The 20,914-nt window shown below is 43.6% G+C and overlaps 1 protein-coding gene across 4 annotated transcripts; it reads left to right on the forward strand.

The window, feature by feature from the left end:
• The first annotated feature begins 111 nt into the window (after nt 1-111).
• On the forward strand, nt 112-20,258 carry SNAP47 (synaptosome associated protein 47). 4 transcript variants are annotated; one of them, XM_053995847.1, is made up of 5 exons: nt 112-143; nt 7,901-8,453; nt 10,394-10,878; nt 15,326-15,447; nt 18,119-20,258. In XM_053995847.1, exons 2-5 carry the CDS (start codon nt 7,960-7,962, stop codon nt 18,263-18,265), a joined length of 1,248 nt encoding a protein of 415 aa, XP_053851822.1. In that variant the 5' UTR covers nt 112-143; nt 7,901-7,959; the 3' UTR covers nt 18,266-20,258. The 4 variants fall into 4 exon arrangements, with proteins under 4 accessions (XP_053851822.1, XP_053851808.1, XP_053851816.1 ...); XM_053995833.1 differs by lacking the exon at nt 112-143 and adding an exon at nt 1,001-1,323; XM_053995841.1 differs by lacking the exon at nt 112-143 and adding an exon at nt 4,819-4,892.
• The last annotated feature ends 656 nt before the right edge of the window (nt 20,259-20,914 follow it).

Consider the following 20,914-nt stretch of genomic DNA (forward strand, 5'->3'; position numbering starts at 1 on the left):
GGTTGGGGCCGGGGGGGAGGTGAAAAGAGGAGCGCAGCGGCGGGGGGCTCAACCAATAGGAACGCTCAGATGAGCGAGGCTCAGCCAATGGGAGCGCGCGGAGGGCGCAGGCGCGGAGCGGAGCCGGTGCCGCACTGAGGGAGGTGCGTGGGGGGCCGGGGGGGCTCGGACGGGCCCGAGGTGGAATTTGGGGTTGGAAATGGGGTTGGAAATGGGGTTGGAAATGGGGTTGGGGGGCACAAATTGGGGCTTGGGGGCCACAAATTGGGGTTTGGGGGTGCTCTGGATAGGGAAAGGGGGACTCCGATCCATGGCCGCGGTGGTCTGGGACCGGGACCGGGGGGCTCGGACGGGGCTGGGAGGCTCCAAATGGGGCGGGAGGGGCTGGAGGTGGAGCGGGGTTGGAAATGGGGCTGGGGGTCACAGATTGGGGTTTGGGGGGGCTCCGATCCGTGGCCTCGGTCGGACCCGGAGCGGGGGAGTCCGGCCGGGGCTGAAGGGACTCAAAATGTCCCGGGAGGGGCTGGAGGTGGAGCGGGGTTGGAAATGGGGCTGGGGGGTCACAGATTGGGGTCTGGGGGGGCTCAGATCCGCGGGGTGTGGTCCCGGACCGGTACCGGGGGGTCCAAATGTCCCGGGAGGGGCTGGAGGTGGAGCTTGGGGTTGGAAATGGGGCTGGGGGGTCACAAATTGGGGTCTGGGGGGGTTCAGATCCACAGCCCTGGTCCGGGACCCGCGGGTTGGAGCCGGGTTCTGGCGGCTCCCGGCGGGGGCTGGGGCGGGTTTGGGGTCGGGGCTTGGGGAGGTCCCGGCTCGGGAACCGGGAGAGCGGCGGGGATTTGGAGAGGGAGGCGGGAGTGGAGGGGCTGGGATTGGGGCTGGGGGGATCCTGTGCTGGATCCGGAGCGAGACCGGGATCCAGGGAAAGCTCGAGCGGGGCTGGGATGAGCTCTGGGGCAGAGCAGGGATTTGGAGAGGGAAGGGCTGGTCTGGGGAAATCCAGGAAATTCCTGGATAACGCCGAGTTGTGTGGGCGTGGAGGGGCTGGGGAATCCTGAGGGAATCCTGAGGGAGCTGGGAATGTTCAGCCCAGGGAAAAAGAGGCTCAGGGGGAGCTTCCAGGGTCGGGCTCTGCTCCCAGGGAACAGGGACAGGAGGAGAGGGAGATTTTGGTTGGATGTTGAGAAAATTCCTTCGTGGAAGTGTCCAAGGTCAGATTGGATCCACCAGGAAGAGTGGGAGGATCCATGGGATTGGGATCATCCTTAAAGTCCCTCCCAACCCAAACTGTTGGAATCCTCTGGAATTCTCTGTTCCTTTGGGGTGAGGAGGAGGAAAACTCCTGGGAAAAAGGAAGAGGAGGGGATGGAGGTCCTTGGCAGGAGGGAGGGAATTCCAGGGAAACAGAAGTGAGGAATGAAGGAACGAGGTCAGGCCTGGATACGTCACAGCTCAAAGAATCCTAAATTTGGAATTTGTGGATTTATTAATCCTGGAATTGAGTCTTAATTAAAAAAGAGGGAGAGTGGCTGGATAGGATTTCTAAACTCATTTATTGAGTGTGGCTCCCAGGGGTTTTAAGCTCAGCATTTCCCAGATTTAATTCCGGGATTAAACCACCCTGTGGAATTCTCAGCCGTGCAGGAGGAGAGGAAAGAAACAATAAAAAGTGCAGGAAAGTTCTGGCCATCATTCCCAAAAAACCTGGGAATGAAACGTTGATGGGAACATCACCCAGGGATGGTGCCAGCTCCTCCTCCTAATTAACTAATTAGTAACGCTCCCGGTTAATTGATGCCACCGAAGGTGAATCAGCTCCTTTTTATGGAAGCAGCCCCTGGATGATGTTCCAGGGAAAGAATTCCTGCGAAATCCCCGTGACGCTGCTGCTGCCAAATCCTCATCTCCCTGGTGCTAATCCAGGCCCTGCTGGGGATGGAATTCCAGGAATTTGGGGCAGATGTGGCCAAAAACCCAATTATTTCCTAAAAAAAGAGTGTGGATAACGCGAGAGTCCCCATTTGATCTGAGAGCAAAAGGTGAGGGAACGTTTTGGGAAGAAGCTGAAGGAATTTCTTGTGGAATCCCTCAGGTGTCTCCTGGATGAAGGATTGTGACATTCCCAAGTTTGTAAACCTGTGACATTCCCAAGTTTGTAAACCTGTGACATTCCCAAGTTTCCAAAGCTATTCCTGAATTTACAAAGAATTCAGAAGCAATTTGGGGTTTTTTTGTTTCATTTTTCCATGGATTAGCTGCCAGATGTTCAATCCACATCTCCCTGGTGCTAATCCAGGCCCTGCTGGGGATGGAATTCCAGGAATTTGGGGCAGATGTGGCAAAAAAAAATCCAATTATTTCCTAAAAAACAAGTGGATAATGAGAGATTCCCCATAAGGAAAGACTTAATCTGGGAATAAAAGGTGAGGGAACGTTTTGGGAAGAAGCTGAAGGAATTTCTTGTGGAATCCCTCAGGTGTCTCCTGGATGAAGGATTGTGACATTCCCAACTTTCCAAAGCTATTCCTGAATTTACAAAGAATTCAGAAGCAATTTGGGTTTTTTTGTTTTATTTTTTCCACCAATCCCAACCTTTTCATGGATGTCAAATCCACCTTTCCCTGACAGAAATCCCAGGGGTTCCTGTGGATGGAATTCCAGGAATTTGGGGCAGATGTGGCCAAAAAAATCCAATTATTTCCTAAAAAAAGAGTGTGGATAATGGGAGAGTCCCCATTTGATCTGAGAACAAAAGGTGAGGGAACGTTTTGGGAAGAAGCTGAAGGAATTTCTTGTGGAATCCCTCAGGTGTCTCCTGGATGAAGGATTGTGACATTCCCAAGTTTCCAAAGCTATTCCTGAATTTACAAAGAATTCAGAAGCAATTTGGGGTTTTTTTTGTTTCATTTTTCCACCGATCCCAGCTTTTCCATGGATTAGCTGCCAGATGTTCAATCCACATCTCCCTGGTGCTAATCCAGGCCTTGCTGGGGATGGAATTCCAGGAATTTGGGGCAGATGTGGCAAAAAAAAATCCAATTATTTCCTAAAAAACAAGTGGATAATGAGAGATTCCCCATAAGGAAAGACTTAATCTGGGAATAAAAGGTGAGGGAACGTTTTGGGAAGAAGCTGAAGGAATTTCTTGTGGAATCCCTCAGGTGTCTCCTGGATGAAGGATTGTGACATTCCCAAGTTTCCAAAGCCATTCCTGAATTTACAAAGAATTCAGAAGGAATTTGGGTTTTTTTTGTTTTATTTTTTCCACCAATCCCAACCTTTTCATGGATGTCAAATCCACCTTTCCCTGACAGAAATCCCAGGGGTTCCTGTGGATGGAATTCCAGGAATTTGGGGCAGATGTGGCCAAAAATCCAATTATTTCCTAAAAAAAAAATGTGGATTATGGGAGAGCCCAGATCTGATCTGGGGACAAATGGTGAGGGAATGTTTTGGGAAGAAGTTGAAGGAATTTCTCATGGAATATTTGGGATAGTGGAACTGGATGATCCTTAAGATCCCTTCCCAAACCATTCCCTGATTCTCATCCTGAAATCCAGGATAATTCAGCCCTTTGGTTTTCCAAGAATTCCAACCAGTTCCTTTGTTTAACGTTGGGGAAAAAAATCCTTTTGTCTTTTAAGTGGAAATTTAAATTTCTTCTCGGAGAGAGAAGAATTCTCCAGATCTGTTGCTAGTGAGAATATCATTTTATTGGAAAAAAAAGGATTTTATTCCCAGCTGGATTTTTCCTTGGAAAAAAGGGATTTCATTCCCAGCTGGATTTTTCCTTGGAAAAAAAAAAAGGATTTCATTCCCAGCTGGATTTTTCCTTGGAAAAAAAAGTATTTTATCCACAACTGGATTTTTCCTTGGAAAAAAAGGATTTTATTCCCAGCTGGATTTTTCCTTGGAAAATAAAAGGGATTTCATTCCCAGCTGGATTTTTCTTGGGAAAAAAGGGATTTCATTCCCAGCTGGATTTTTGTTTGGAAAAAAAAAAGGATTTCATTCACAGCTGGATTTTTCCTTGGAAAAAAAGGATTTCATTCCCAGCGAGATTTTTCCTTGGAAAAAAGGGATTTTATCCACAACTGGATATTTCCTTGGAAAATAAAAAGGATTTCATTCCCAGCTGGATTTTTCCTTGGAAAAAAAAGTATTTTATCCACAACTGGATTTTTCCTTGGAAAAAAAGGATTTCATTCCCAGCTGGATTTTTTCCTTGGGAAAAAGAAAAAGGATTTCATTCCCAGCTGGATTTTTTCCTTGGAAAAAAAAAGGATTTAATTCCCTGCTGGATTTTTCCTTGGAATAAAAAAAAGGATTTCATTCCCAGCTGGATTTTTGTTTGGAAAGAAAAAGGATTTCATTCACAACTGTATTTTTCTTTGGAAAAAAAAAGTATTTTATTCCCAGCTGGATTTTTGTTTGGAAAAAAAAAAGGATTTCATTCACAACTAGACATTTCCTTGGAAAATAAAAGGGATTTCATTCCCAGCTGGATATTTTCTTTTTTTGAAAAAAGAAAAGGATTTCATTCCTGGCTGGAATTTTTCCTTGGAAAATTTGCCCTCAGGCAGAGCACGGAGCTGAGTCAAGCTTGGAGCTCTCAGGTGAGTCAGGAATCACGAGACTGGAGACAAATCCAGGTATAAAAACCTCGGGAAGTGACGGCTCTGCCAGGCCTTGGATTCATTTCTTCAATACAAATCCTGGAATTTTGGAGGAATTTTCATTTTGGGAACAGCCTCTGTCGTGTTTTCCTTTAGCTTCAAGGTTTGGTTATTTTTTTCCCCAAACTTGGAAGAGAAAAAAACTCTGAAGGGAAAAAAAAATTCCTCCCTGAGGGGGAAAAATGCTCCTGGAGAATTCCATGGATAAAAATCCAGGTAAGAAACTTGGGATAAGGATCAAGAGAGCTTCTTTTAATTTATAATTAGCTATAAATCCTTGATTTTTTTAAAGGAATTTTCATTTTTAGAACGCTCTTAGTTGTATTTTCCTTTAGAATTTTTTTTCTCTTGTGAAAACTTGGAAAAAAAAAAAAACCTGAGGGAAAAAATTCCTCCCTGAGAATTCCATGGATACAAATCCAGGTAAGAAATTCAGGATAAGGATCAAGAAGAGCTTATTTTAATTTATTATTAAATATAAATCCATTGTATTTTAAGGAATTTTTATTTTGGGAACAGCCTCAGTTGTATTTTCCCTTGGAATTTTTTCCCAGCTGAAAACTCGAAAAACCCTGAAGGAGAAAATTCCTCCCTGAGGGGGAAAAAATCCTGCCTGAAAATTCCATGGATCCAAATCCAGATAAGAAATTTGGGATAAGGCTGAGGAAGAACTTTTTTTTAATTTATTAAATATAAATCCTTGATTTTTTTTTTTTTAAGGAATTTTCATGTTGAGAACAGCCTCGGTTGTATTTTCCTTTGGAATTTTTTTCCTTGCTGAAAACTTGGCTGTAACCACTCCTTGAAATCAGATTTTCCTGGGATTTTGCTCCCTCGCTTTTCCCACAATTTTCTCCAGGGTTATGGATTTACTGGATCAAAAGAAGCAGAGAATTTTCACTTTAAATTCCAATTTTTTTGTTAATTTATGGCTGATTTTTTTCTCCATTTCATCTCTAAAATTAATAATGAAAAAAATTATTAAAAATCTGTGGAAATAAGGGATGGAAACCAAATAAAGGAGTTTTTTTTTTATATATAGCGTGGATTAATCCTGATCTTAATTATATTGAAATTTTGAATGTATTTAATTAAAAGAAATAATTAAAAATTATTTAGCTTAAAAGAATTTATTAACAATAATAATTAAAAATCTCTGGAACCGGACTTTTTAAGGAATTAATGATGCAGCAGCCTGAAAACGCTGGGAGATCTCAGGGTGGGATCAGGAATTCAGCATTCCTGAAGAAGGAATTTTTTTGTTTTCCTGAGAATTCCTCAACTTTTCCTGGAGGGAGCGGGTCGGTGTGAAACTAAGGAGGGTAATTAGTGGACACTTCATTAATGGCACAGCAGAATTCCAGAGCTCCTGGAATTGATCCTTGATCCCGTGGAATAGCAAAGCCTTGGAGAAGATGATGGATCGTGGAGCAATGAAGTCCCAGTGATGTCATCAGCATTCCCAAATTAATTCTGGGATGGAACCAGGCCTCGGTGCTGGAAACCGCAGCCATGAGGAAGATATTCCAGGAAAATTCCAACCATTGGCTCCAAGAAACTTCTGGAAGCATGGAGAGAAGCCATTCCATGGGTGGAATTGCCCATTCCAAAGTTGGGATTGTTTGGACGGAAGGAATTCCTGGGGAATTTTGGGAATTCCTGGAAAATACTGGGATTTCGTGGAGAATATTAACAAATCCTGGAGAATACTGGGGAGGAAGATATTCCAGGAAAATTCCAACCCTTGGCTCCAAGAAACTTCTGGAAGCATGGAGAGAAGCCATTCCATGGGTGGAATTGCCCATTCCAAAGTTGGGATTGTTTGGACGGAAGGAATTCCTGGGGAATTTTGGGAATTCCTGGAAAATACTGGGATTTCCTGGAGAATATTAACAAATCCTGGAGAATACTGGGAATTCCTGGGGAATACTGGGAATTCCCAGAGGATATTGACAAATCCTCAAGAATACTGGGATTTCCTGGAGAATACTGGGAATTTGCAGAAAATACTGGGATTTCCTGGAGAATACTGGGAATTCCCAGAGGATATTGACAAATCCTCAAGAATACTGGGATTTCCTGGAGAATGCTGGGAATTCCTGAGGAATATCGACAATTTTATGGAGAATTCCTGGAATGTGCTTAACGTGCCTGGATGTTGAGGTGCCAGAGGGGAAGGGGAGTGAGCAGGGATTTATAAAGAGGGATGAGCTGGAATTTTGGGATATCTGGGATTTTCCTCAGTGCCTGTTTTTCTGTGGGAAGCCAAGATGAGCTGGGAATGGGAATATTCCAGGATATGGATGGAATTATTGGGAAGTTGCATGGCCAGTGATGTTGATGGGCTTTTCCAGAGGAAATCTGGAATTTTGGGCTATCCTGGATTTTCCTCAGTGCCTGTTTTTCTGTGGGAAGCCGAGATGAGCTGGGAATGGGAATATTCCAGGATATGGATGGAATTATTGGGAACATGGGGTGATCAGTTTATGTTTATGGCTCTTTCCAGAGGAAATCTGGAATTTTCAGGTATCCTGGATTTACCTCAGTGCCTGTTTTTCTGTGGGAAGTTGAGGATGAGCTGGGAATGGGAATATTCTGGGATATGGATGGAATTACTGGGAAAATGCATGGCCAGTGATGTTGATGGGCTTTTCCAGAGGGAATCTGGAATTTTGGGCTATCCGGGATTTTCCTCAGTGCCTGTTGGTCTGTGGGAAGCTGAGGATGAGCTGGGAATGGGAATATTCCAGGATATGGATGGAATTATTGGGAACATGGGGTGATCAGTTTATGTTTATGGCTCTTTCCAGAGGAAATCTGGAATTTTCAGGTATCCTGGATTTACCTCAGTGCCTGTTGGTCTGTGGGAAGTTGAGGATGAGCTGGGAATGGGAATATTCTGGGATATGGATGGAATTATTGGGAAAATGCATGGCCAGTGATGCTGATGGGCTTTTCCAGAGGGAATCTGGAATTTTGGGCTATCCGGGATTTTCCTCAGTGCCTGTTGATCTATGAGAAGCCGAGATGAGCTGGGAATGGGAATATTCCAGGATATGAATGGAATTATTGAGAAAATGCATGATGGGCTTTTCCAGAGCAAATATTCCCGTGGTTAGAAATGCTTCCCAAATTCCTTGGATATCCAGCTGAAAAGAGCCAGGAGCCAGATTAATTCATGTGTGTTTATTCAGGATTCCTGCTTTTTTCCCCTTGGGTTTTAGTGTCTCCCGCTGGATTGGAGAGCATTTCCCTGGGAGAGGAGGCCGGGAAGAGCGAGCTGATGAACGAGGACATCCGGATCCACTCCTGGCCTTGCTCCTACTACCTGGACACCAGCAAACAATGGATCCCTGGGAAGCTCTCCCTGACTCCCCTTTCCATCAAATTCACGGCTGACAAAACGGGAGAGCTCCTGGTGGATTTCCATCTTTCCGGGATCAGCGAGATCAAGAAGGAATCTTCCCATTTAATCTTCAGCTCCCTCACCATCCTGGAGAAGAGCACCAAGCACTGGTTCAGCTCCCTGCATCCCAACAGGAATGTGGTGTTCAACATCCTGGAGCATTTCTGGAGGGAGCAGCTGGTGTCCAGCCAGGAGGCCGGAGCGGGAGCGGCCTTGGAATCCAGCAAGGGCAAGGAATTGACGGGAATGTTGGAGGGATCCCAGAAACGCCTGGAGGACACGGCCAAGGTGCTGCATTCCCAGGGGGAGCAGTTCGACAACATCATGAGGGGACTCCACAAGATCGAGGGGGACATGGATGTGGCTGACAGGTTCGGAATGGGAACGTTCCCGGAGCTGGGAATGGTTTGGTGGGCCTGGAATTTCTGGGGGAGGTCTTCGGGAAATGAAACGATTTTTCGTTGGAAGGATGGAGCAGCTCCATGAGGAAAGACTGAGGGAGTTGGGAATGCACACCTGGAGAAGGGAGAAATCCAGGGAAAGCTCAGAGCCCCTTGCAGAGCCTGAAGGGGCTCCAGGAGAGCTGGAGAGGGACTGGGGACAAGGCATGGAGGGACAGGACACAGGGAATGGCTCCCACTGCCAGAGGGCAGGGATGGATGGGAGATTGGGAATTGGGAATTCCTGGCTGGGATGGAATTCCCAGAGCAGCTGTGGCTGCCCCTGGATCCCTGGAAGTGCCCAAGGCCAGGTTGGAGCCCCTTGGGGCAGCAGGAATTCCCTACCCATGGAGTGGGATCATCCTTAGGATCCCTTGCAATCCCAGCCTTTTGTGCCCATGGGCTCAGGGGATGTTGGGAATTCAGCTCTGGGAATTCGGGAGTGCCACAATCTCCTTCCTGCTCCATGGGAATAAAACCAGGATCAGTGGAGCTGAGCAGTGTTTGCCCAGCCCTGCTGCCATTCCCGGGGAATCCAGAGCTGTGCCAGCTTTTTTTCCTGCCTTTTCCTTCCAGCCCTTTTTTCCTGCAGTTTTTCCCTCATGATTTTTTTCCCCTCACAATTTTTTCCCTGCCATTGTTGTTTCCCTTTGATTTTCCCTTCCCTATCTTCCCTCCCTTTTTTCCTTTCTCACCATTTTTTCCCTCACCATTTTTTCCCTGCTATTTTTGTTTCCCTCTGTTTTTTCCCTCTCCTTTTTCCCTTCCAGCCCTTTTTTCCCTTCCCACCCTCTTTTCTTCCCTCCCTTTTCCCCCACAGCTTCCCTGGAAAACCTTTGCCTTGATTTTCTATGATATCCCCAAGCCTTTAAAAATTTTTTGGATTTAATGGGAAAGAAGCCGGAATTGGGAATTTTGGGCCAGCTTGTGGCAGGATTGGAATATCCAATATTCCAAAGCCAGGGAAAAGCAGGAATTGGCAGGAGTGGGAACAGCCAGAGCTCCTGGGGAATATTTGTGCCAAGTATTTCCTTATCTTGGAACCCTCTGGATAAAATTCCAGCAGGAGTGAGGGGAATGCAGCTCTGGAGGAGAGGAAAGGAACGGGAAAGGACTTGGAATTCCATGGATTCAAGAGTGGCTAAACATTACCCAGCTTGGAGCTGCAGCAGGGAATTCCAGAGGGCTCTTCCCAGGTTTTATTGAATTTATGGAGCAGGGAATTCCTGGAAGTATCCCATAGTTTAAATGGATTTAAAACAGGGAATGAAAACGGAATTAAATTGGGATTTTAGGGATGATTATTGTTGGTTTTCCCTTGAAAAAAAAAGGGAATATTTTCCTTGCCCTTGGAGCAGGAGCTGAAGCTGAACAATTCCAGCCCTGGCTCCCTTCTCTGTTTGCTGGGAATGTTTTCCTTAGGGAGCTGCACCAACACTGCTGGAAAGGTGGGGTCTGGACACTTCTGGGAAGTGTCTCCTGGATTTTGGAGCCTCAAGCTGGAATTTTTAGTGTTTTATCTGGGAATTTGGGTGTGGAGCAAAGGAAGAGGCATCAGGCTGAGGGGGTAAAGGAAAAGGAACAGGAAAAGGCCTTGGAAGTGGTGATGGATGGGCAGCAGTGGGAATATTGAGGAACAGACACGTGGAAATGGACCTGGAAAAATCCACTTCCTTCCCTCCCAGCTGGGATTCTGGGAGTTTTTCCAATGGATTATGAGGAGAAGGTGGAGTTTGAACCGCCTGCATCCTGGGAAATTGTGGATGGGTTTGAGGAGGGATTGGGGAATTTCCATGTCCGTGGGGATTTTTTTGGAATTGCTGGAATATCCAGAGCTTTTCCCTCTCCCAACCCTGCCTTCCCTCTTCCAGGCTGTTGACAGAGCTGGAATCTCCTTCCTGGTGGCCCTTCAGCACCAAACTCTGGAAAACCCCTCTGGAAGCAAAGCCCAAGGAAACCCCCGCGGCTCCGGATCCCAAAACCCAGGAAGGAATCCTGCTGCGAATTCCCGTGATTATCACCCACAGGACAGACTCCAACGCCAAGCCGGGAAAACTCACGGTGCTTCCCTCCGGCCTGGAAATCAAGGATTGCAATTCCCAGCTGCTGCACCGCTTCGAATCCCGGGACGTGGATGATATCCGGGTGCACACTCCCTACGAGATCAGCATCCGGCAGAGGTTCATCGGCAAGCCCGACACTTCCTACCGGCTCCTGGCGGCGCGGATGCCGGAGGCCATTCCCATCCTGGAGATGCAGTTCAGCAAGAAGATCCAGTTTTTGGAGGATGCTCTTGGATTTGCCGGAGCCAGGAAGTCTCCTCAGGCGGATTTGGGAACGTCCATCTGGCAGGCAGGTGGGTGCCAGGGGATTCCAGGCTCCAAAAGTTTTTCCAAGGAGTGTTCCAGAGGGAAATTGGCCCCGCAGCGAGTCCATGGTGAGGATAAATCCAAGGAATAAAATCCAGGTGGCTTCAGAGCCATTGGCACTGCTGCTGCTTTTCCTGGAGTTAATTCCCAGCTGGAAGGGAATATCCAGTATTCAACAGCCAGTAATTAACACCATATAATTACTGTCCAATACCCGCTAATTAATATCCGGTATCCTGTATCCAATATCCAGTGTTTAATATCCAATATCCCATATCCAGTATCCCATATCCAGTGTTTAATATCCCAAATCCAATATTTACTATCTCATGTGTCATATCCAATATCCCACAGCCAACATCCAATAGTCAATATTCAGTATCCCATATTTAATATCCAGTATCCCATATCCAGTATCCAATATCCAATATTTAATAATTGATATTGCATATCCCATATCCAATATTTAATATCCCATATCCAATATCCAGTATCCCATATCCAATGTTTAATATCCCATATTCAATATCCCAAATCCAATATTTACTATCTCATGTCCCATATCCAATATCCCATATCCAATATCCCACAGCCAATAGTCAATATTCAGTATCCCATATTTAATATCCAGTATCCCATATCCAGTATCCCATATCCAATGTTTAATATCCCATATTCAATATCCCAAATCCAATATTTACTATCTCATGTCCCATATCCAATATCCCACAGCCAATAGTCAATATTCAGTATCCCATATTTAATATCCAGTATCCCATATCCAGTATCCCATATCCAATGTTTAATATCCCATATTCAATATCCCAAATCCAATATTTACTATCTCATGTCCCATATCCAATATCCCACATCCAATAGTCAATATTCAGTATCCCACATCCAATATCCAATATTTAATAATTAATATTGCATATTCCATATCCAATGTTTAATATCCCATATCCAGTGTTCAATATATCCACCATATAATATTTAATATCCCATATCCAGTATCTTATATGCAATGTTTAATATCCAATATCCCATATCCAACATCCAACAGTCAATATTCAGTATCCCATATCCAATATCCAGTATTTAATAATTAACATTGCATATTCCATATCCATTGTTTAATATCCCATATCCAGTATCCAAGGTTTAATATCCCACATCCAATATATAATATTTAATATCCCATTTCCAGTATGCCATATCCAATGTTTAATATCCAATATCCCATATGGATTATCCCATATCCCACATCCAATAGTCAATATTCAGTATCCCATATCCAATATTAAATAATTAACATTGCATATTCCATATCCAATATTTAATATCCCATATCCAGGGTTCAAGGTTTAATATCCCACATCCAATATATAATATTTAATATCCCATTTCCAGTATCCCATATCCAGTGTTTAATGTCCAATATCCCATATGCATTATCCTATATCCAACTTCCAATATTCAATATCCCATATTTAATATCCACTATCCCATATCCAATATATAATATTTAATATCCCACATCCCATTTCCAGTATCCCATATCCAATGTTTAATATCCCATATCCCATATCCAATTTCCAATATCCAATATTTAATATCTCATATCCCATGTCCAGTATCCCATATCCAATATCCCATATCCAATGTTTTAATATCCCATGTTTCAATATCCCATTTTCAATATCCCATATTCAATATCCCATATTCCTTATCCCATATTCCTTATCCCATATTCCTTATCCCATATCCAATATCCCATCTCCAATATCCAATATTTACCTTAAACCTTTAATTCCCTTAAATCCTGAATATTTACCCCAAATATCCAGGAATCTTGAATTAAAACATGGGATAAACCTGATTTTCCCAGATTAAAAACCCAAGATTTTGATATTAGACAAGTCCAGGTATGGGAATTCCAGAGATTTTGGAATAATTTTAAGAAAACTTTGGAGACTGAAAATTCCCAACAAGAAAATTGACATTCCCTACTATTAATCCTAAAATTCCAGGATGGGTTTTTTTAACCCAACCTTGGGAATTTTCAACAGCTTGGAATTTATTCCTGCCACCATCCCTGAATCCTTTTTTTTCCCCTAATTTTTAATCCCAAAGGAGCAAAGAGAAGATGGATCCAGTGCCAAAAACAACTGGAAAATTGGAATAAATACATAAATCCACCAATTTCTGGTTGGAATTGCAGCAGGGAAGGGAATATCCCGTTTTTGAGGAATATTCCAGCTTGGAAAAGCTGCTTGATTTTTTTTTTTAAGGAAGTGAATTTTGGCCTCTGGAGTTTTCTGTTATTCCAAAAAATTTCTGGTTCCTGATGGAATTCCAGAAAATTCTTGGATCTCCAGCCCTTTTCCAGAGGTTTTCCAGCTGGATTTTGTTCTCCTTCCCTGGTTAATTTAGAAAACCTTGGGGAGCTGATGGAAATCCTGACTTTTCCCGGTTTTTTTTGTGTTTTCCTCGGATTTGTCACCGTTCCCATTCTGTCACAAGATGGCACTCACGGACTGTGTGGGATCCTTTGGGATTTTTCCATGGAAAACTGATTTTTTTTTTCCTTCTTTTTTTACCATTTTCCTCAAATCAGGAGGGAAAAAAATCAGTTTTTTCTGTTCCCCTCTCTGTATTTTTCAACAGGGAATTGATCCAAGGATTTTTGGGATAAATATCCCTGCAGGGCATGGAAATCTCTGGGAAAATTCTGGATTTTCCCTCAAAACTGCCACAATCCCACTTGGATCTTTTGCTTACACCAATCCTGCCCTCGGTTTATGCATAAATTTATAGAATTAAATTAAAAAAAAAAATATTTTGGCTCCATTCCATGTGGAAAAGGAATTTAGGGAATTATTTTTATCCAATACCTACTGGCTATTTTTATTAAAAAATATTATTATTAATTAATTTATTTATTATCAATATTTTTTCTGGAATTTTTTTTAGCTGCTTTACACTTTTTCCCAGGGTTTTTTTTTTTTTGGTGGGGGGATAAACACTGAAATTTTGGAACAGCTTTGATCCAATTTTATCCCAAAAAACAGCTGAGAATTCCCAGGATTAAAAACCTGGATTCAAATCCTAAATTCCATTTGCAGTGGCATCATTTAGGGCAACTTAATCCTGGATTAAATTCCCAGAATAATTCCCAAATTAAAATTCTCCGATTTTTCTCCCTGGAGAGGGTAAATTTTAATTCCCCTGCTTATCCTTGTGAACAAATTCCCCCATCATTTGGATTTTCCAGGAATTCCTGGAAAAATTGGGTGCATTTTTGGCTTTGACAGAAATAAACCCAAATATCCCTGATTTTCAGCCAGTTCTATCCCTAAAAATTTCCTGGGAATTCCAGCTCTCCTTCCCACATTGGCATTCCCATCTTTTCTTCTTTATTCCAGGAATTCTTCCTGTCCTCAGTGGGATGAATGGTTGGGAAGGATGGATTGATTTTCATGGAATAATTAACAGATGTTGGGAATTCTGTGGGGAATTTTGTCTTTCCCACTTTTCCTGATGGGAAGCAGCACGTAAATCCCAAATAAACAATGCCTGGCTCTTCCCCCTTTGGAAAACATGGATAACAAGGAAAAACTTCCTTGTTTTCCATTTGGATGGAAGCTGGATCCGGGGATTGCAAGGATTGGGAATTTGTAGGAAATCTTGAGAGGGATTTAGGGTTTGGTGCTTTTAGGGCAGCTTTTCCTAAGGAAGAGTGGTTGGGATAGGTGGGATATTTGGGGAGGAATTCCTGCCTGGGATGGAATTCCCACAGAAGCTGTGGATCCTTGGAAGTGTCCAAGGAAAGTTTGGAGCAGCTTGGGATAGTGGGAGGTGTGGAATGGGATCATCCTCGAGGTCCATCCCATCCCAAATCCTGGGATAATCCTGGTTTGTGGATTGGGAATGTGTTGCTCTGCTCCCATGAATCCTCACATTCCAAATGATCTGGTTTTCCAAAGGCTCCCTAAATAAGAAATAAAATTTTAAAAAATATTGACTTAAAAAAGAAAAGATAAAATAACGTAAATAACATAAAAATAAAATAAAAATAAAGAAAACAGAAATAAAATAAAATGAGGAAAAATCAAATAAAAGAGAGAATTAAAAAATAAAGAGAAAAATAAAGAGAAAGTGTAAGGAATACACTTTGATTATTCCCAGAAAAACAGAATTTAATGGGAAAAATCGGATCTTGATTCCTCCCAAATTCCCGTGGAGCAAAGCACAGCTCAACCGCTTTGATCCCAGAATTCCAGAGCAATCCTTAAGGATTCCATGAGCAGCAATTCTGTTGTCCCAAGCTACCCTGGGACATTCCCAGGGATTCCCCAGCTTCTCTGGGAATTCCTGAAGCTTCCCCTCCTTTCCAGGCAGGAATTTTTCCTTAATATGGAATTTCTCTGGCAGCCACCGGATTCCTGGGAGCCGCGGTGAATCCCGGAGTTCCGGCGGGAAGCGCCGAAGGGACGGACAAGGAGCAGGTGCAGCTGCAGAAAATATCCCAGGAGGAAGCCAAGGAGCTCCGACAGGTAAAAATGGGGATGGAATTTCATAGAATTCCCAGAATTCCCAGGTTGGAAGAGACCTTCAAGATCATTGAGTCCAACCCAGCCCCAACAGCTCAACTCAACCCTGGCACCCAGTGCCACATCCAGGCTTTGTTAAACACACCCAGGGATGGGGACTGCACCACCTCCCCGGGCAGCCATTCCAGAACTTTATCACCTTTCTGTGAAAAACTTTTTCCTGATATCCAACCTGAATTTCCCTTGGTGCAGCTGGAGGCTGTGTGCTCTGGTTCTGTCAGTTCCTGGAGAAAGAGCCCAAGCCCAGCTGAGCACAGGCACCTTTCAGGAGCTGTGGAGAGCAATGAGGTCAGCCCTGAGTCTCCTTTTCTCCAGGCTGAGCACCCCCAGCTCCCCCAGCCGTTCCTCACAGGGTTTGTGCTCCCAGCCCCTCTCCAGCCTCGTTGCCTCCTCTGGACGTGCTCGAGCGTCCCAATGTCCTTCCCAAACCTCGAGGACGTGGCACTCGAGGTGTGGCCTCACCTGTGCCAGGTGCAGGGGCAGAATGACCTCCCTGCTCCTGCTGGCCACAGCTCCTGATCCAGGCCAGGAGCCATTGGCCGTTGGCCACCAGGGCCCGCTGCTGGCTCGTGTCCAGCCTGCGTCCAGCGGGTCCCACTGTCCGGCCACGCCGTGCTGTCCTGGTTTAGGACAAATTAGGGGAAAACATCTCCAAAGGAGCCCCTTATAGGAAACAAAACCCTCCGCAACTTCCCCCCACCACCGGGTTTGGGAGGAATTCCTTCAGAGGGGAAGTGGAAAAAACTTGTTTATTAAGGAACAACAAAAAAACACTTCCCCAGCACAAGAGAAATAGCCTGAGATGACCACAGATGTTTTCACCAGTCCAAGGGGGTTGAGCTGTGTCTCTGCCGCAGAGGGTACGAAGCTTCTCGCAGACCCCGAGGGAGCTCCTGGGAAAGGGAACAACAGAAACCGGGGAAAAAGGAAAAAAAATGGCGAAAAAAAAAAATACCAAGCAAGCGAAAAGCAAAGAAAAAAGAAAGGAAAACAGAGCTAGCAAAGCAGCAAGCCAGCAGCGAGCCGGGCGGGGGGAAGACAAAACAAACAGAGAGCAGGGAACAGACACCACGATTGGGATAATGAGCATGGAAATGTCCTGTCCCCACGCCGTGCCCAGCCTGGAACGCTGCAGGGCGTTATTGTGGCCAAAGCGCAGCACTGGGCGCTCGGACTTGTTCAACTTCGCCTTGGTAGACTCGGCCCATCCCTGCGGCCGTTCCCGGTGTCCCTGCAGAGCCCTCCTGCCTTCCAGCAGATGGACACAGCTCCCAGCTCGGTGTCCTCTGCAGATTTACTGGTGAAAGGCTCAATCCCCTCATCCCTGTGGTCCATAAAAACAATGAATCTTTAGGGTAGGGATCGTTGAATTCCTTCATTTCATTGTTGCCTTCCTCAAATCAAGTTCCCCTGGGAATATTTGAAATATTCCTCAAGTTTGGGATGGAAATTCTCATTTGGTTTGGATTTTTTGCTGCAAATCCTTGAATTGATTGGAGTGTGACCTGTAGAAATTCCTTATTTTTAATACCTCGATTCCAGAAATTTGGGGATTTTCCCTCTGATGTCTTATTCTAGAAAAATCCACAAAACCCAGGGAGAATTTTGATTGAGGAATTCAATGTGGATTCCAGGAAATGAAGGAAATTTTTTCTTGAGATTTCACTGCAAAAAAAAAAAAAGAAAAAAAATTTTCAAGGAATGCCATTGGATATTTTTCCTTAAATAGATTTTTCAGGAATTTCTCTCATGGAACTTTATGGGAAAAAATTCCTCTTTTTAATTTGTTCCCTCTGACTTCTTATTTTTTCTGAATTCTTTGCTAATTAATTTGCCTGCAGTTTTCCAGCTATTTTATTGGATGGTATTTCATTGTATTTTATAGTAATTTATTTTGGTTTTATTTAATTTTATTTTTTTTTTTAATTTTATTTTAATTTTTATTATTTTTAAATTTATGTTATTTAATTTTATTTATATTTATATTTTGTTTTATTTATATTTTATTTTTGTTTTCTATTTGTTATTTATGTTGTTTTATGTTATTTTATTTTTTAAATCATTATTTAAAAATTTTAGTTATTTTTAAATTTATTTGGTTTCATTTGCTTTTAATTTATTTTTAGTTTATATTATTTGTGTTATTTTATTTTTTAAATAGAATTGTTTTAAATTTTTTTATTTTATTCCTTTTAAAGTGTATTTATTTTATTTTAATTTATTTTTATTTTATTTATGTTATATTATTTCATTTAATTTTTTTATTTTATTCCTTCATTTATGCTTTATTTCTTTGATTTTATTTGAATTTTATTTATTTCATTTGATTTTTTTATAATGGGAAAAATATCCTGCCAGAGGGCGGGGATGGATGGGATATTGGGAATTGGGAATTCCTGGCTGGGCTGGAATTCCCAGAGCAGCTGTGGCTGCCCCTGGATCCCTGGCAGTGCCCAAGGCCGGGTTGGACATTGGGATCACCGTGGCATGGTGGGAAGTGGATGATCCTCAAGCTCCTTCCCACCCAAATTCTGGGATTCTGGGCGGTCAAGCCATGAATTATCCCATTGTTCCAAAGCCCGAACCGCGAGCTCTCCGTGTTTCCCTCTGGCAGATCCTGAAGAAGCTCAAGGGGCTGGCCCTGGAGACGGAAGCGGAGCTGGAAAGGCAGGACGAGGCCCTGGATTCCATCAGCAGCTCCGTGGATCGCGCCACGCTCACCATCGATCGGCAGAACCGCAGGATGAGGAAGCTGACGTAACTTCCCGCCGGGAACGGGAACGCCGGGAAGAGCAGGAGGGTGGGGGAGCCGGGGTTCTCAGGACTGGTTTTTTCCAGAGACACTTTGGGAGGGGTTTGGGATGAGGTTTGGAAAATGGCGCTGCTGGAGGTGAGTTCCTGAGAGAATTGAAGCAGTTCCTGGACCTGGATGATGGTTGGATCTTGGATGATGGTTGGATCTTGGATGATGGTTGGATCTTGGATCATGGTTGGATCTTGGATCATGGTTGGATCTTGGATGAGGTTGGATCTTGGATGAGGTTTGGATCTTGGATGATGTTTGGATCTTGGATCATGGTTGGATCTTGGATGAGGTTTGGATCTTGGATGATGGTTGGATCTTGGATGAGATTTGGATCTTGGATGATGGTTGGATCTTGGATGGTGGTTGGATCTTGGATCATGGTTGGATCTTGGATGAGGTTTGGATTTTGGATGAGATTTGGATCTTGGATGATGGTTGGATCTTAGATGAGGGTTGAACCGTGGATAACGTTTGGATTTTGGATGAGGTTTGCATGTTGGATGATGGCTGGATCTTGGAGGAGGTTTGGACCTTGGATCACGGTTGGACCTTGGATGAGGTTTGGATCTTGGACCGTGTTTGGATTTTGGATAATGTTTGGATCTTGGGTGGCAGTTGGATTTTGGATGAGGTTTGGATGTTGAATGACGGTTGGATCTTAGATGAGGGTTGGATCTTGGATCACGTTTGGATCTTGGATCACGTTTGGATCTTGGATCATGGTTGGATCTTGGATGAGGTTTAGATCGTGGATGAGGTTTGGAAGCTTTTTTTGGGTGGAAAGATCCAAATTTCCAATTGGGATGAAACAGAACTTGTGGATTCTCCACTGCCAAACCCTGTAAATAGGAAGGGATGTGAAAACCTGACTTAATTAATTAATTAATTAATTAGTTCATTGATTCATTAATGTGGTTTTTGATTTTGCTGCTTTCCAGCCCATGAATTCCCTCTCCAGCTCTTTCCCTAAAATCCTTTGGAGCCAATCCTGATTTCTTTCTTTATTTGCACTCAGTGGTGATGAAACATTTCAAGGCTTTTCCAGAATTCCTTAAAAAAAGGGAATATTTTCAATTAAAGTCTGAAGTTTACACTTGGCTCTGTTGAGAGCAGAGATTCCCCTCCTAAATTATTTATATTCCATAGGAAAAATTCCCATTTCGTTAATCCCTACCTTTTCCAGCTATTTTACCTCCAAGGAGCCGTCGTTAAATATATTTTTTAAAATTATTTTTTAGATTTTAATTTAAGTATTTTTGGTGTTGCTTTCAAATCCAACACTTTCAGTGCAATATTTTTAAACAGTGAAGCTTCAAATCCTTGGATTCCGTGGGAATTTTTCCCATTTTTTTTTTGGAATCCAGCCTAATTTTGGGAGAAAAAGACATTGTGCCATGTCGAGGGTGTTGTTTGCAAGGTTTGTATTTCTTCAGCTTAGTTAGAACTGGAGTAAAATTTATTCCAAGTTTTTCCTGGCATGCACTTTATTGGAAAATCCAGTGATAATTCCATATCCATCAATTATTTCCTGGGAATAAAATCCCCTCGGAGCTCCTCCTGTTGTTTCCCGCCCCCAAATTGTTACTGGTTTACTGAGGGAGGAAAATGAACTTCCCACACCTCATTTTTCCATGGATTTCGCACCAAATCCGTGTTTGCTGAGGCTGGGATGGGAACTGGGGATGGGATGAGTCCAAACCAGAATTCCCAAAAGGAAATCTTCTGGATTTGAGCGGTTTTTGGATGTTCTTTGTGCCATATTTTTTATTGTTGTGGGGTTTTAGCACCAACTCCGTATTTTGTGGGTTGTATTGAGTCCAACATATCCCAAAAAACTTGGAATATTCCTTGGAAAACCCATCCTGGAGCTGTACATTGGCTGAATTCCATGTGCCAGAAGGATTTTCCACCTGTAATTCCTTCTTATTAAAAACTCTTGGAATTGTGATTTTCTCTCCTGTCTTCACTTGGCTGGGGATTTGTGGGAAAAATCCCTCCTTGTTTTCCTGTGGAATGGGATTTCATGGATTCTGTGGAGCTGGGCTTTAGGGTGGCTTTATTTGGGATTAAAAATATGGAAAATATTCCCTGCTGGAAGGTGGCCCTGGATGAGCTTTAAGCTTCCAACCCAAACCATTCCGGAATTCCGTGATCTTCAGCGAGGTTGGGAAGAGTGGCTGATATTCCAGAGGGGTCTCAAAATCCTGGAAAAATGGGCTGGTGGGATCCTCATGGATTTGACAAGAAGAAATCCTGCCCTGGGAAGGAGCAATCCCGGTAATCGGGACGTACTGGGAACACCCAGCTGGAAAACGGGAGCTGGAGGTGCTGCTGGATGGAATTCCCAAATGGATTGGGTTGGAAGGGATTTTTTTAGGATCATCCAGCCCCATCCCCAGGGACACTTGCCACTATCCCAGGTTGCTCCAAACCCTTTTTTCCATGAGAGGTGGATTGGAATGGGATGATCCTTAAGATCCCTTCCATCCCAAACCATTCCGGGATTCTGGGATATTCTGGGATTCTTTGTGCCGTATTCCCGACTCCTTTTGTGGGCTGTAGATCCTGAACTCAGTGGAGTCCCACACCAGCTTGAAATTCCAT

This window comes from Vidua macroura, chromosome 1, assembly GCF_024509145.1.
Source record: "Vidua macroura isolate BioBank_ID:100142 chromosome 1, ASM2450914v1, whole genome shotgun sequence".
NCBI classification, from domain to species: Eukaryota; Metazoa; Chordata; class Aves; order Passeriformes; family Viduidae; genus Vidua; species Vidua macroura.

Bases quoted from the DNA above. Each gene is read 5' to 3' on its own strand.
- SNAP47 (XM_053995833.1), top strand. From the start codon at position 1,248: ATGGGATTGGGATCATCCTTAAAGTCCCTCCCAACCCAAACTGTTGGA. The intron at 8,454-10,393 runs GTTCGGAATGGG...TCCCTCTTCCAG, and splicing joins GACATGGATGTGGCTGACAG to GCTGTTGACAGAGCTGGAAT. The intron at 15,448-18,118 runs GTAAAAATGGGG...TCCCTCTGGCAG, and splicing joins AAGCCAAGGAGCTCCGACAG to ATCCTGAAGAAGCTCAAGGG.